A 17069-nucleotide genomic window follows, 5' to 3' on the forward strand; every position below is an offset into this window, starting at 1 on the left:
CTGAGTTATAAGTAACCCATTCTGTGTTATACTCATGACCCATTCTGAGTCATAAGTAACCCAGTCTGAGTCACAAGTAGCTCAGCACAGCTTGTGTTATGCATACATACAGTAGCCCAGTCTGGGTTATAAGTAGCTCAGTCTGGGTTATAAGTAGCTCAGTCTGGGTTACACTCAGCCCAGCCTGTATTCATGTTATACATAGCCCACTCTGAGTTATAAGTAACCCAGTCTGAGTTACAAGTAGCTCAGCCTGTGTTATACTCATAACCCAGTCTGAGTCACAAGTATACATACATACAGTAACCCAGTACGAGTCACAAGTAGCTCAGCGCAGCTTGTGTTATACATACATAGAGAAGCCCAGTCTGAGTTATAAGTAGCTCAGCCTGTGTTATACACATAACCCAGTCTGAGTCACAAGTAGCTAAGCACAGCTGTGTTATACATACATACAGTAGCCCAGTCTGAGTTATAAGTAGCTCAGCCTGTGTTATACACATAACCCAGTCTGAGTCACAAGTAGCTAAGCACAGCTGTGTTATACATACATACAGTAGCCCAGTCTGAGTTATAAGTAGCTCAGCCTGTGTTATACACATAACCCAGTCTGAGTCACAAGTAGCTAAGCACAGCTGTGTTATACATACATACAGTAGCCCAGTCTGGGTTATAAGTAGCTCAGCCTGTGTTATACACATAACCCAGTCTGAGTCACAAGTAGCTCAGCGCAGATTGTGTTATACATACATACAGTAGCCCAGTTTGGGTTATAAGTAGCTCAGTCTGGGTTATAAGTAGCTCAGTCTGGGTTACACTCAGCCCAGCCTGTATTCATGTTATACATAGCCCACTCTGAGTTATAAGTAACCCAGTTTGAGTTACAAGTAGCTCAGCCTGTGTTATACATAGCCCAGTTTAGGTTATTAAGTACCAGTCTGAGTTACAAGTAGCTCAGCCTATGTTATACATAGCCCAGTTTAGGTTATTAAGTAGCCCAGTTTGAGTTATACAACATGTGTGGTCCAGACTGTGTTTTATAAGTCTCGGTTGGCTGTATGTCCAAAACATGCTAAAACCATTACTTTTTGTTCTTTCAAATATACCTCAACATCATGTTTAAAATTGAAGTTAGGTAGACAAATAAATAAGGCATCATGTGCTGGTGCCTGTGTGTCTCTCTTATTGTTATAGATACTTATATTTCAATCTATTGTGAAATTTGCCATTGATGGCATAAAAATATGACTATAGTATTAGTCAAATTTTTGACACATTGCAAAAGTATTTTCAATCTATTGTGGTATTTTCCATTGATGGCATAACACTATGGCTATATTTGTAAAATTCTTGAGTTTTTTTTTTCTGACCATGTTCACAACTTGTCCCTGCATTGTTATAGTTGTAATGTATTCAGTCAAATAAAAATAGAAGTGACTATATTTCTACTTGCAATTTATCTGAAGACACTATCACTCATTTTTCAGGTTGTCACGGTCAACTAGTTGTTTTTGCACGGCTTTGGACAAACTGTTTAGAAATTGTTCTAAAGATACTGATGGTCTCTAAAAGAAAAAGAAACACAGATTAACCACTTACAAAAGATTCGCCGGGTTTATTAGATGCACTGGGACACATTAATTATTAGCAATTAACACAATCACTTACTGGAAAAAGGAATGTAAAAATAATATACTTAAAAATACATTTAAAAATACAAAAACTGATTTACCTGAATAAACAACGCATGTGCTAGAAATGGCATTTTACGTAGCGTTCTACCGCTTAGCCCATAGCTACCACTGGAAGAAAAAATGTTATCATTCGTAACCATTTACATTCATCAAACAAATCTTCAACAAAAAATGTATGTTGGTTCAGTACACGCTTCTTCCACTGAACTTGGATCGAACTATAGCCATATATATGAACACCAGACAAGTAATCTGGAATTACCACCACAGGATTGGGAAAAAATGTTCAGTGTCAGAGTAGGTCAAAGATTTGACCAATTTTAAAATTAGCTCTATGACAAACAGCTACTGCTGTAATAACTTAACAACCTAACATTATGAAAAACAAACATTAAAAAATATCATCAGTCCACCACACAGTTAGTAGTCTTCCAGATCGTAAATTTTCTTAAACAGTAATTATTACCAGCTTCACAGAATCAACATTAAACCTGTACCCGAACTTCACCACAGCAACATGGGACTGATATTTTACTGTAAACTAAGATTACATTCTGTGGGTCTATAAGAGAGTAATACTCACTCTGCTATTTCTTTTAAACGAAGGCTAAAATGGGTTGCATCCGTCTTTTCAAAGTTTATTGACCTTAGACTTTGCAGATCCAGTAAACTTTGTGTAGGGTAAATGATTCCAGTCTACAAAAACAAATTATATGATTAAATCAAATCAACGAACCAACATAGAAAATGAGGAAAAAAAAGTGGGGGAAGGGGGAAAACCAATAATAATGCTTATAAATAAATATGTATATATTGATGATATAAGCATAAATATTGGATTATTGTTTTTTGAAGATTTGCATGGTGAAATCAATATGTTGATATAGAGTTTACAGTATACCACATATATTTAGTTCTGGAAAGAACTGTCAAGTTTCTCAACGTTTCGATTAATATACTTAGGTCGTCTGTTTGTCCTTTATTTTTAAATGGCAATAACACGACAATAAAAACCAATTTATATATACTGTAGATGAACATAAAGGTTTTGGTATATGATTTTTTATTCTGGGCTGAAACCATAATGCAATTCAATTTAACTGCAGTTACTGCAGTAATTACATTCACTCTTACCCTTTTTATCAACTATTTAAATAAACTTTTTTCACACTCTTTATTGATGTGATTGCCTCATTTACATTGAAAAAAAAAAAACAACTAAAAACTACAGAAAATTTGTGTCGGTTGTGTCGCATACCTTCATAAGTTCATTTATACAGGATAAATATATTTTATAGATAGCAGCGGGTGATGGAACGCCAATGTACTGCTTGATGTCCGCTCGGTCAACAAACGCAAGATCAATGGCGCCTGTCACATTAGACGTCGTTAAAATTAGAACATTAGGAAATCTAGAAAAAACATTAACAAAGTAAAGTACTATGTGGAACCTCCACATGTGTCATAATATGTAAATTGTGTGATACAGTATCATGTGTATAACATGTGGCACCTAAACTATTATAAGGTTATATCAAAATTGAGAGTGTGTGGCGCAGTCTGTTGGTTGACTACTGATCGTGAAATCCCGAGTTCGAATCCATCTCTCATTGTATGTATCAAATGTGTACAAATGGGTACGTGGTATTATAGGTCGAAACACAACTGCAATAATTACTGGCTGAAACTTTATGGGAGTACAGTATGTTTCCAGACATGTTTGATCCAAAAATGGCCGGGATAAGAATGTGAAGTACTTAGAGGATTTGTGCATTAACTTATTATTATGGCCTAAGACATAGGTGTCACATGTGATACTGTATTAAAAAATTTGCCTATGATACTAGAAATATATATAGTACCAAGAATCAGGTATATAAAAGGTAAACGCTAACAGGCTATCCTTGTCTCGGAAATTATTATTGTGTATACCAACTATTCCAGTTTTGTCTAGACAATAATAAATGTACTCTAAGCTTACTTTTTAATTTGATCGATCTGTGTAAGCAGTGCATTAACTACTCGTATTGCGTCCGATGGTTCAGTACCATTGAGGGAGCTCTTCCTTGCGGATGTAAGACTCTCTACCTGTAGAAAATACAGTAGCAAATTAGTGACCTCATTTTTGCTACTGTTTTTCTTAACCAGTGTGTTAAATCCAGGGATACAGTATAAACAATATTATTTGTTTATTGAAATAAAAACATTTTACAAACAAACCTGTGCGTTGTCCAGATAAAACGTTCAAAATAAAATTATTTAATAATTAAACTGAAGTAGATGACTAGCATGTCAACTGGTCACATTAGCAAATTTTTTCAGTTTGGTAAAGTTTGTGGTGGCTGTTTAACCTATGAGTTTGAATGCATATATATTATACTCTGGAAAGAGTCAGAGTGATATTGTTGTTATTTCATTTTTTACATCCTTTTTATTGTTATGTAAGTATTGTATAGTAATTTTGTAATTGCAACGTTTTTAGCCTTTCGGCTACTTGTTGTAAGTTTTATACCAGAATAAATAAATAAAAATAAATAAATAAATAAAAACTTGTACTCACCTCATCTATAAGCACACACACCAAAGCATTTGGGTCATCTATTAATTCCTGAATTTTCTGAAACATCTTCATAACAAGTTTACCGCTCTGAACAAATTTAAGAGTTAAAAAACAAAAATTAATCCTTGTCATGGAAGCCATAGAGCTAGTTCCGGAAACACAACATCACTACAAAACTTGTATTGTTTTTCATTCTTTTTGTAAAACAGATCGTTTGTAATTGGGAGAGTTTACTGTATGCACAAGTAATAGCTTTATGATTTAATTTGAAATCAGCCGTTTACCATTCAAGACTGCATTCAAAATTAAGTGTACATAGCATGATTTAAAATACTTCTTTTCCTTAACTTCACTGTTTCATTCAAAATAGTGTTTATCAGCCGTTTACCATTCAAGACTACATTAAAAATTAAGTATAAACAACACGATTTAAGATACTTCTTTTCCTTAGCTTCACTATTTCATTCAAAATAGTGTTTATTGATTGAAATATATATTTATACTGGGTAACCTCTTCAGTCAAAGACTTGTCTCCCAGAGGGCCCAGTTGGTGATCAGTGGCTGTGATGTACTAATACACCGGGGTAACCCCCTACTCGTCTCGAAAGATGTACTAGGTTCTTTAAAGTGCACACAAGCTAGATGTGTACACTGGACCTACGGTTTATAGTCCTTATCCGAGAAGACTCGTTCTACCAGAACCATGGAGTGAGTGAGCCTCGAACCCTTGCCGATGTTATGGCTACGTAATTACGGTTCCACTGTCTTCACCGCTTGGCCACTCACTCACCATCAGCCGTTTACCATTCAAGACTACACTAAAATTGAGTGTACATAACACGATTTAAGATACTGTACTTCTTTCCTTAGCTTCACTATTTCATTCAAAATAGTGTTTATCAGTTTTAACCATTCAAGACTAGGTTACAAATTGATCATGGCTTAAGTGTAATATACTTGTAACAAGATGTTTTAAAAAATATTGGATTGTCACCCAAACATAAGCACTATATTCTTTACCTCAGAAAACCACTTTGAAAACAAGCTATGACTATTTATCTCTATCAGTTGACCATAAACATATCTGTAAGCAATTAAACATTAATTATTATTTAATTGATAAGAAATAAAAACGATCATGATAATGGAGTTGATTTATAAAAAGTGTTCTGATTTGTGTGGTTCTTCACATTATTTTATGCTATATAAATAATAATGTTTATAACAATATTTACCCAGGTGAAAGAGCAACTTTGGAGATTCTCTGCCATAATAGCATAACATTGCTGTTGCTTAGTGAGTTGGAACACTGTGGTAGTTAATACATCTCATCATACCTTTCAGATAACCTAATACATAGTTTCTGTGCAAGTGATGATGATGTCTGCATATTTAGTGTACCTACCTTTCAGATAATCTAATACATAGTTTCTGTGCAAGTGATAACGATGTCTGCATATTTAGTGTACCTACCTTTCAGATAATCTAATACATAGTTTCTGTGCAAGTGATAACGATGTCTGCATATTTAGTGTACCTACCTTTCAGATAACCTAATACAGAGTTTCTGTGCAAGTGCTTTACATAACGATGTCTTGCCAGTTCCAGGTGGTCCTAGGTACAAGACATATAACAACTTAAAGTTAAAGACGACTGCGGGAACTTGACTTGTAAATATAATTCACAATCCAGCTAATGGCTGTAATGTTTTATTTTCTTTGTAATTTTGCTCGTTTTAATAAAATACTATTATATATAAAATACATACAGTAAATACAAAGGAACATTAGAGAAATGCAAATACATCCACTATATATAAACAGTCAAGTCTCTAAAACCAGCAAACAAATTTAAGTTAGCCATGTACAGTATAGATTAAGACTAGATGAACTACTATAGTATTCAGGTGCCAGGTAAAACATAGTTTGGGTAGAGGGCCTTTAAAACCAGAGTAAAACGGAATAAATTTGGTATTTGGCACAGTAGTGTCCCTGAATTTTGAACCCACTTACCATGAAGAAGAACCACTCGATTCCACGAGATAATGTTATTATCTACATTTTTGTCAGAGAAAAGTAGTGTTGTGTGAGCGTACTGAAGCAGCTGTGATTTTATACAGTCATCAAAAATCAAGTTTTCCCACATACCATCAAAATCAACTGAAAATTAAAAAAACAAATTACACTTTTATCCACCCGGAAATAAAAATACTTAGTTACATAGTATGAATCTTTCGATTTGCGATAACTGATGACCCAACTAGGCCATGTCAATTCATTGTGCACATGTGCGGGGATGTTTGTATGTGCTTCCTCGCTATAACAACATTTCAAAATATTTAAAGTACAGACTACATAGAAATGTGGTTTTGTCATTACATAACATCCTTCTCCCCTACAGGTCATGTGTCAACTGTGGAACTAAACTGTAGTACACCTGGGTAACACACTAGGTTGTTTAAGCGTGGTTCCCACTAGCGACGCAACACAAGGACGTAACGCAACGCAAGTGAATTGACCAATCGCAAGCGATGGCTTATTCGCTTGTGATTGCTAACTGTCTATAACTTCGCTTGTCATTGGTTAAAATGCTTGCATTGCGTTTACGTCCTTGCGTTACGTACTAGTGGGAACCAAGCTTTAAGGTGCACAGTTGTGAACCTAAACTTTATAGTTCTTGATCTCAGAAGACTTGCTCTACAACCAGAACAATGTAGCGAGACAGCCGAAAACCCAAAACGGCTATATATTAATGTTCCCCTGCTTAAAGCATTAAACCATTGGTTTTTAGATTTATTCATGACAATAATACCTGATGGTAACATCCAATGATTTGCTGCTGCTAATTCCTCATCGTCAAGTTCTTCTTGTCCTGGTCCATCCATGCCCAACTTGTAAACATGAATAAATAACTTCACATGGCACATGTTAATTGCCTACAATCAATAAGAAAACACAAATAGAAAATATAACATTTACAGTTATTATTAAATATTTATTTTATTTTTTATAACATAGCATTCTATGTTGAATTTGTTCTGTACGCTTGTTTAAAAACACTTAAGACTTTAAAAACACTTACACTTAAAAAGTCCTTAACTAAATTAATTTCAACTAGAGGGAAGTGTAGACGATGGTTCTCGGAATGATAATGACTCGAGTAAAAAGTTTTAGAAGGACATTCTGATTATTTTATTATTAAGGATGTAATGAGCCAGTGAACTTGGGTAATGCACTAACCCTTCCGATTGATGTACTGGTTCTAACACCAAAAGTATAATGGCAGAGGAGTGTCTTTATGACTATAGATTGCGCCGCACCTGTCGGCCAATCAGCAAAAGTTATATCAACCAATCTAATGGTGTGTGGTGCAGTGTATTGGACTATTGATCGTGAGTTCAATCAAAAGCTTGTTGCATTGCTTAGGCAAGATACTTTATTTATGTTTGTCTCTTTTCACCCAGGTGTACAAATGGGTACTTGGTATACATTACTGATTACTGGCTGCAACATTATGGAAGTATGTTTTCAGATGTGTTTGATTCAAAACATAACCAGGGTAATAATTTAAAGATATATTGTCCCCCTGAAAAAAATATTCTTAAAACATTTTTTGTTGAATATGCCATTTTAATATAACATAATAGTTATCCACTTTGACCAAAAATTGGATTAAAAAAAAATGTATTTTAACTGAAAAAAAACTGTAATTTAAAGCAAAAAATTGTCGAATTGGCTGCCATGCCAGCCAATAGGTTTTTGGTTGAATTTAACCATTTATTTTGTCATTTTATAAGTGAAAACATTAAAGGTACCAAGCTTGATTAGCTTCGGCTATACCTTGGCTACCTTTTGTATTGATACAATAAAGAAGAAGATTTAATATTTTTTCCATTTTTTTTTCTATGGAAGTGATTAACTTTATTAAAACTACAAAATAACATATTCAAAGTCTGATTTAATTAATCTTCATTGTTTATGTTTTTGGGAGACACTACATCTTTAAACGCTTAGAGGCTTTGCGTATTAAGCACTAGCGTGTAAAACTAGTAAGTTAGAAGTAAAACATACCTGTTTTATTCCACCTTCAAATTCCACATCACACACAGCAATAGACTTGACGTGTTCAGCAAGGAATGCATCGTCAAATTCTGTAAGTTTCAACTCACCGTAGATCATGCGCTGATTGCGTAGTAAACTTTCTGTCCGTTGTTGTAATTGTGACTTTTTTGCTGTGCTAATAAACATAAAAAAGAGAATTTATAGAAGGTGTATAATATATTGTGTTAGTACCAAACATTACTTATAAAATGTACTGTAGGTATTGCTGAACTGTGCAAACCTAGCGCAAACAAATTCTATACTGTAGATCTGTGGAGAAGTGTGGCCATTACAATCAATCAGACTTATATAGCGCTGGTATCTATGATTAATGTTCAAGGGTGCTTTACAAAGTTAAACTACAAACAGAAGTTGATTACCATGTAATACAGCAAGTACACTAATAAAAAACATTTGCCAAAAATACATTGTCAGTGGAATGGAATGACAAACAGGGTATCGCATACAGTATAACAAATATTTTAAAAATGTTTGCAAATCTGAAATGTAATGATGTGCTATAATAATACCGATATTTATAAATATATGCCTTAAAATGTATATATTTTTATATATGATGACCTTATTATAAAAGCATATCAAGGAGTTGAGTATGTATTTCCGTAGTATTTATTTTCACTTCCGTACATAATTAGGCCAAATTTTCGTAGAAATACGGGCATTTCTGCAGTTCTGCTGTTAACCACAGCAACATTTTTAACAAAGCAACATACAGTAGTTGATATTTCACACACTCACTGAAGGTATAGTTTCTTACCTACAGGGACTTTGGCATACTTCAACATGTATATTCTGAACAGGTGTGTTTGGTAAAGAATCCTCTAAATCATTTATTTTATACATTTTAAAGGTAGAAACTGCAAAAGATAAATTAAATTGTTAATCAAGTTCTCTTAATCATCAATATATAATAGCAATGTAGGCCTATATACAGTTTTCACCAAATAAAATATGACAGTCAACTGTGCCAATATAAAGTAAAATATTTATTTGGGTTTAGACCTAATATCACGAAATGATAGCTAACATACAGTTAGTAGGAAACAATAAATTTACATACATGTACGATTAACCATGCCAATAAATAGATGATTTTCGTGCTACGGAGGGAAGCTATCTTGCAGAGATGACAAACAGGGATAGGGCCTAGTCTGTATGGGAGTAAACGAACCAAATGGCAAAGAAAAGGCTGCCCTCTTTTAGCTAGAGAGAGGAGTAGGCCTAAAATAATAGGCCTAGCCTACATTACTTACCTACTAGAGGCCTAGTAGATAGGCCTAGCTAGCCACCACCAGCAGCCAGAATTTTATACTAGCTAAGGCCTAGCTGGGGCCTACCTATAGGGCTAGGCTAGGCCTAGACTAGTAGTAGTAGGCCCCCTACCCCTTACTTAGCTTAGAGTTAGGCCTCTAGCCTAGCCCCAGCAGGTAGGCCTACTAGCCTAGGCTATATAGGCCGGCCCTAGCTAGGCCTAGGCCTAGCCTAGGTTAGACAATTTTAATCTAATAATAACAGAGCATGGGTATTCATTTAGCTTTTAATAGTAATCTTTGAATTTTAAACTACTGCTAAAAAGTCGAAGTTATATTACCACAAAACTCCGAAACATTCGAAGTTTCCGCTATTAAGTATTATTAGTGAGCATGATGGGATGGATATTTATTGAAAATAATATTTTTTTACATAATACATTATTATTTACTTAATAGGTTTTAGCTATGGCATATACTATATCATAAATATCATACATGTTTTATTTCTTTTTTTATTCATGATAGATATTAATAATTATTTATTATGTTAGATTACAAATATGTTTTTATAATTATATTAAAACAGAAAGCAAATGGCTGCGTCTTTTCGTACGTCCTCGCAAGACTATGACTTCCGTATAACGTGCATTGTGGGTACATCAACTTTTATAGAGAGCTAGGGAATCATAATTTAGTATGCAGAATATAGAGGCGGGGCAACCAAACTTGCTCAGCAAATCAGAGCTCAGGGAAGTTAATTTTCTGAAACAACTCAACCCATCAATCATAATGGGGTAGAGAGGTAGGCCTAGCCTGGGAGAGATTCGGATTATTAGCCCTTTTGGAAATTGTACAATCATCATGGCACCGCCACAAGAAAATGTAAACCATCATCGCAAACCAAACAGAGCATACCGATCATGGAGGTATAATTATACCTCCATGTGTACCGATCTCAGACTCAGGAAAGACTAAAAAAAAAAGAGTTCAACCATTGAGTAAAGAATAAGAGGAGGCACAACACGGCCTAGCTATCCAGTTAATCCAATTAGTATCACGCTGTGCGGTAGTGCTTAAGCATAGGGTAATAAACTTCCCATAACGATCCTTTGAAGAACATCCTGTTACGTGCAGTGCAGCTCGCTCTGAGTCGGCTCTGATTACGTAACACCCTAATTAAGGAAGAAGCCAGGCATGACATCGGTGACAAGAAAAGTAAACAGAGGCTGCGCAGTAGTTTCTAATACATCATAGTGAAGCATGACCTTTGTGCAGTTGTTAATTTCATTGTTCTTTGAGCTTTTTTCTCGAAAAAACCGTTTAAAAATCGAGTAAATTTTCACGGAGATATCGCAGTTTTTATACCAGCTAACAAATTAATCATATTTGTTATCAAGCCATAGACGTATCATTTGGTAAATCGAAATTTTACCGTTTAAGCAACTTTTTAATTTACGAACCCTAGTGCATTTTGTAGCATATTAAAGACTCACAACTTATTTTAAAATCATATTTTAGTGCGCGCATGAAAACAATTATATAATTTGTTCTCATGAATATTCAAAAATATACGTATATTAGAATTCCAACGACACAATTTCTTATTTTTATTACTGTATATGACATTTAATTTATGTGTCAGTCTATATTTTGACCGTTTAGCAAAACTAAAATTCTTCTGTTTTAGTCTGATATTGTATAATTAAATTAATGATATTAATATCATAAATATATGATTTTTACGATCACATACTTAGAGTTCAGTGAAATTGTAGGACTAAATTATATATCGTTTAACGATTTGTGGCTACGCCTACTACATAGTAGGCCTCAGTTCGTAATATATTATTAATATTATTTAATAAATAGCCTAAATAAGGATAATATTTAATCCCATAATGATGGACATATTTAGTGCATACCGTAACCGGTAGGCCTAATAGGTTCAGGCATATAGTAATAATAAACAATATCAATAATAATAGCAATAGGCTTTTTTTTATGTAGGTCTATAATATATTAATAATTGTAATAACGTTAGAAATAGTAGTAATATCTTATTAAAGAAGAAATTAATCAATTAGTTTTAGTTTTCGGATAGTCGTTATTATAAAATATGGTATAAAATGGTACTACGAGAATATTCGTTTAGTATCAACCCGTAACAACAACTATCATTATACTGTATGTGTTGGTTAAAAATTCAATTACAAATATAGTCTATGCTCTCTCTATAAGCCATTGTTTAAAAGGATTATGTACAGTTCGTTATATAGCGGTTAATCGTAAAATTAAAAAATAGATAGATCGCCAACATTATTCGTACCCTTTTGCTGTATTGCGTACGTCGATACAAAGTACACGACTGACGCGGCTGTAAACTTCGCCTGGAAAGTACACATTCTGGTCCCTGGATGGAACATGATATCACACGTAAACCGCAATGGATCAGGCCCAATGTTAAACATTTCGTTCAAAGGGGAACCGCCAGACAACGTGCGTACCTATTCATTGTTTATTAGATCGCTGGCAATAATGCATGCATATAAAGTGCAATAGCTCTCCGTTCCAACGTACTAAAAGAAATGGAACGTCGCGGTTTTTCTAGGCGCTGAACTTATACGAAGTGAATGCGAATGATTTTTACTGTATATTATATTCCCCGACGAAAAGTACTCGCGTTTCCCAGACGGGGAAGAGAGGGGGGGGGGGGGAGATACATCCCCCGTAGCCCCCCCCCCCCCCCCCGCGGGCACCACCACTGCTGGTCCTTATTAAACCCATTAATCCATCATGATTCATGATAAGTTGTCTGGAGAAATTACCAACATTAATAGTACACAGTAAACCATATAAATATAAATCGCCTCGCAAGAGTATTGACTTGTGACGTCCTAATACGCATGTGTACTAACACCAAAATTGACCGCGGGCAGTAAACATTGTAATCTTTGCTAATTGGGTTACTAACGGCAGTGTTTAGCACCTATTAAGAGCCATTGTCTGTAAGAATCAAAGAAATATCAAAAAGAGTGGCAGACTAAAAAAAATGGATTTCTTTCAAATTTTGCACATGGCTATATATGTGTTGAGAGAAATCAAATATGAAGTATTTTTTATTTCACACGTATATTTCCATGGCAACGGCCAAATTTATGTTTTTGACAAATTTTGTCCTTTTTTAAGGTTTTTTAAAATGGATATTGGCACTACTTTGATGAACGATATTTTTATGTTGTTCATTTAATTATAAAAAATAATTAGTGTATGCATAATAACAATGCATTGTGTACCTGTTTCAAATTTTTTTATTTTTTTTTATTTCATACTTTGGGAGATACCATTTATTTAAAAAGGGGTGTTTTTCACTTTTTTTAAATTGTTCAATGCAACTAAACTTTACTTCACCATAACGCCCAAAGTGGTGTATTTTTTTAGCTGATTTATTACAAATAGGTAGTTCTAATGTTTAATAATTGATTTCTAAAATAAAATACTGGGGTAAATTTAAAATCTACAAGCAGTGTTGCGAGAAACATAGGCATTTTTATATAAAAAAAAAACATGGTATATTAGTAAAAACATTTTATTTTCTTTGATTATTTGATTTGAAACTCATTGGTCAGAAAAATTCTTAATTTTTTATATAGTTCTAGTTGTGTTGTGAGAAAAAAAATTAATTTTTAATTATAGATTCTGTAATTTCCAGTTTTAATGTCATTTTATAGGTTATATCCTCTGGAAATTTGAATAAATTATCAGATCGTTGTGAATTTTAATCTTTGCAACAGATTACTCCTCTCTTATTTTGAAGCTCCTCTTTCATTTGTTTACTTCTTTTATTTGCTAACCTAAGCAGATCCCACATGCCCATCCACCACCACTTTCGACTACCACCCCCCCCCCCCCCCACCCCGACTATAACCACAAAAAGATAAACTGCAACACTTTGGTCGATCATCCACTATAGAGTGTCAAATGCATGCATTCAAGCACCACCCACACTGCCACTACTATCGCCCCAATGAATAGACGGATTCAAACTCCTCCATCCCACCACCTCCCCCTTTTCTCCAAGCCCCCACCCACCCCAAGTTAAAAATTGCAATGCAAAAGATAGGACATAAAGTTAAGTTTTTAGACCCTCGCCTTTAACCACCTAACTATTTAAAAGTCCTGGATCCACCACTTTCCCCTCCCCAAAATAGAACCAATCAAAAGTCAATGATATACTCAGGTATGTTAATGCTACATAACAAATATTGAAGCCCTGATTTGAAATTTCATTTCATTTAAGGTCAGCATGTAAAATATCACACTTTATTATTAAATATTGGTTTTAAATTCTATATTTTTTTTACTGTGATGGTTGGATTCAGTAATAATTATTAATTAATAATTATCTGATAATTATTTAATTTCCCTTAGTTATGCATAGCAACAGTTACTATGGTAACTACAAATGAGATATTCTTTAGATTTTGCATATTTATCTCATACAAATTTAAATTTGTAGATTATTAGCAGGCATGCCTTATTTGCATTTTCAAATTACCGTTTCACAAGGTCATATTCGTAAGCACTTTCTTCTGTGATTATTTTTATTCATGAAAACCCCATATTTTATTTACAGCGGCCACCTCCCTTAACGGACCCACTTTGAAAAGCCTGTTTGTTCTTCCTATCTAATTAGTGCATTTGGTGCTTACCGTAAGCAGCTGCGAGCACCTTTTTATACTAAAAATGAGATTTTTTGTAAGCGGCCAATCGAAAAATGTGATACTTATTGCATGGACCTATGAATTAGAGGTGCATGTTTATTGTATTTCTTTATATATTAGCTTTATTTTGAAGAGGTTTTAAAAACATTACTGTGAAGAGATGAGAAAACTAGACAGATTTTGACCGACCATTTTTCATATGATAAAAGTTTTTAAAATTTGTCTGAAAATGCTAAAAAATACTGAACCACCTGATTATAAATAATAATATGCCTACAATTAGCTGGAAAATTGAGAGGCTCGTTTCGTTAAGAATATCGTATATAGCCATAATAAGTGATTTTGGCCCTTTATCGGCAGAACCTCCCGTAAGGGGTCACCGCCCGTAAGCGGCCACTTTTCCAGGTGGTCCCGAGGGTGGCCACTTACGGGAGGTTCAACTGTATTTAACAAAACAACTATTCTTAGTTACGCATAGAAACCGGTTCTAAGATAACATAAATAATACATTTTGACATAACTTGACCCAAAAAATGACCCTTTCACAAGGTCAGACATTTTCTGGGATTCAGTAGATAAGTAAATTTGGGAAAAGGTAGTAAAGCTATGTAATCAATTGTTTGTAGTCATGAAACCCTATATTAAAAATATTGTACTTAGTTACGTATAGAAACAGTTGCTACAATACACTATAGGTAAAAATTTGGCAAAAAGTAGAAATGTAAAACTATGTAGAAAAAATGTTTTTTATTTATGAAAAACCCCTTATTTTTTTTAAATTTTCGCATAGAAACAGTTACTATGGTAAAATGTTGACCTCAAAATGAATGAATTTACAAGGTCAAGTTTGTCATTAATGGAATGCAGTAGAAGTAAAATTGAGAAACATGTACAAATGCAATCAATTCTTTGTATTTATAAAACGCCATTTTTTACGTTTTTTTTAAAATTACTTTCCTTAGTTACACATAGAAATGGTTGCTAAGGTAACACTATAGGTAAAATATGAAAATTGTTGAGAATTGTTATGAACTATCTTGTAAATTTTGATCAAACATTAATAGTTGTAGTAAAGTGGGGACCTGTCCTGTTTTGCATTCTGACCCCTTTTGACCTCAAATGACCTATTTACAAGGTCAGATTTTTTGGGAGGTCTTTCTGTATCTCTTTACACAAAATAGATTTAAAAATTTATAAAAACCATTGACTCAATTATTTCCAAGTTTAACATTATTTTCCATCAACTAAATATTTCAATGCAAAATACTGTTTTTCTGGCAATTAATTGAAATAAACCTGGCAACACATTCTCCTATTTTATCTAAACTATTCGTATGACTCTAGTAGCATTATGACAAGCCATATATACATTTTATTATTGGATTAGCCATATTTAAATTGTGTTTCATGTGTTTTGTTTGTTGATATTTTGTTATATTTTTTGCATTTTTCGTATTTTCCTGGCAACACAAAACCTCTGTACAAAATTTACCCCAGTTTTTTTTTCGTGATTATTGTTGTCAAACCTATTTACTATCAAATTAAAAAACCTCATTGATTTAAAAACACCACTTTGGAAGTTATAGGTACGTTTATGAGGTATACTTTTATAAAAAAAATATTTTTTAAAAACACCCCTTTTTAAAATAATGGTATCAACCAATCTCCATTTTGTAATTTTTTTTTTTTCTACATTAAATGGAACTCAATACATGTTGTTTACACTGCTATAAACAAAAACTGTATACTGTAAGTATTTTTGGTTAAAATAAGTATACAAGTTTGTACTTTTTCACTATAGAAAATCTGTGAAAAATGGCAAAAACATCAAAATTTGGATAATTGACCGTTGTCATGGCAACGGAGGCTAAAAATTAAAATGAATGTTGTAGATATGCTTTTTATTGAAATGTCTATTCATGGTAAAAATTTGAGAGAAATTTATTTTTTTACATCTGCCACCAAATCTTTGATTTTTACAGACAATGGCTCTTAAATACTCATTACAAGCATAGCCTTAAGCAAAGAATATATATCACAAGAATGAGTAATCCGCGATTTTCCCTATACCTGTAACAGTAATATTGTCCATGTGGTAGGGCGCCGCCAAGTGTGGATGTATCTGGGATGTATACAACTTTTTGTGACGGTTTCACTAATCAAAGGCTGGACCACCGGTAGTATTTTCATGATAAAAAATGTTATCAACTACATGCCAACATGATGTTAAATACTATTTGGATATTTAATTGTTCGTTTTATGCAATTTATTTAGTAAAAACTGCCGTATAAACAGTTTGCTTTATCAACCCGGCGCTACGATAGCGTGACCGGGCGTGTTGGTGTTTACGCGTTTTCACGAAGGATAGTTTAATAATATTCCTATATTTAACTTGTTTCTGGTAAATTAAAACAAATAAATGTTAACGACATTTAACATTTTGTCGTATTAATAACATGTATTTTATACTAATTTATATCATAAAAACAATACTTAATTTACCGGGCGTAGAGTAGTACACGGCAATGGTAAAGAATAGGCCGTGCTGAGTAGTAACGATTCGTTGATTTTTGGTGTTGCTGTGTTAGGCCTTTTTTGTGAACTAACTAGCATGTTAGTAAATAATTGTCTGTAAAAGTGAATGTACACTAGTTTGTTAATAAAATATGTATTATAAAATAGTTTACAATTGCAAAAACTATTATCATAATTCTATTTA

The 17069-nt window shown here is 33.6% G+C and overlaps 1 protein-coding gene across 1 annotated transcript; it reads right to left on the reverse strand.

The window, feature by feature from the left end:
* Positions 1-917: 917 nt before the first annotated feature.
* Positions 918-9991, reverse strand: LOC140056409 (pachytene checkpoint protein 2 homolog). The gene is made up of 13 exons (XM_072101774.1): positions 9967-9991; positions 9133-9232; positions 8325-8490; positions 7066-7189; positions 6267-6413; positions 5796-5868; positions 5275-5338; positions 4255-4341; positions 3676-3782; positions 2953-3106; positions 2278-2390; positions 1733-1802; positions 918-1565 (listed from the first exon to the last, which is right to left on the reverse strand). The coding sequence occupies exons 2-13, from the start codon at positions 9216-9218 to the stop codon at positions 1473-1475; spliced, it is 1284 nt and encodes a 427-aa protein (XP_071957875.1). The 5' UTR covers positions 9219-9232; positions 9967-9991; the 3' UTR covers positions 918-1472.
* Between the last annotated feature and the right edge of the window lie 7078 nt (positions 9992-17069).

Source organism: Antedon mediterranea, chromosome 8, assembly GCF_964355755.1.
Source record: "Antedon mediterranea chromosome 8, ecAntMedi1.1, whole genome shotgun sequence".
NCBI classification, from domain to species: domain Eukaryota; kingdom Metazoa; phylum Echinodermata; class Crinoidea; order Comatulida; family Antedonidae; genus Antedon; species Antedon mediterranea.

Bases quoted from the DNA above. Each gene is read 5' to 3' on its own strand.
- LOC140056409 (XM_072101774.1), bottom strand. From the start codon at position 9,218: ATGTATAAAATAAATGATTTAGAGGATTCTTTACCAAACACACCTGTT. The intron at 5,339-5,795 runs GTAGGTACACTA...AATTGCTTACAG, and splicing joins TGTATTAGGTTATCTGAAAG to ATATGTTTATGGTCAACTGA. The intron at 2,391-2,952 runs GTATGCGACACA...TTGTTTTTGTAG, and splicing joins GTATAAATGAACTTATGAAG to ACTGGAATCATTTACCCTAC.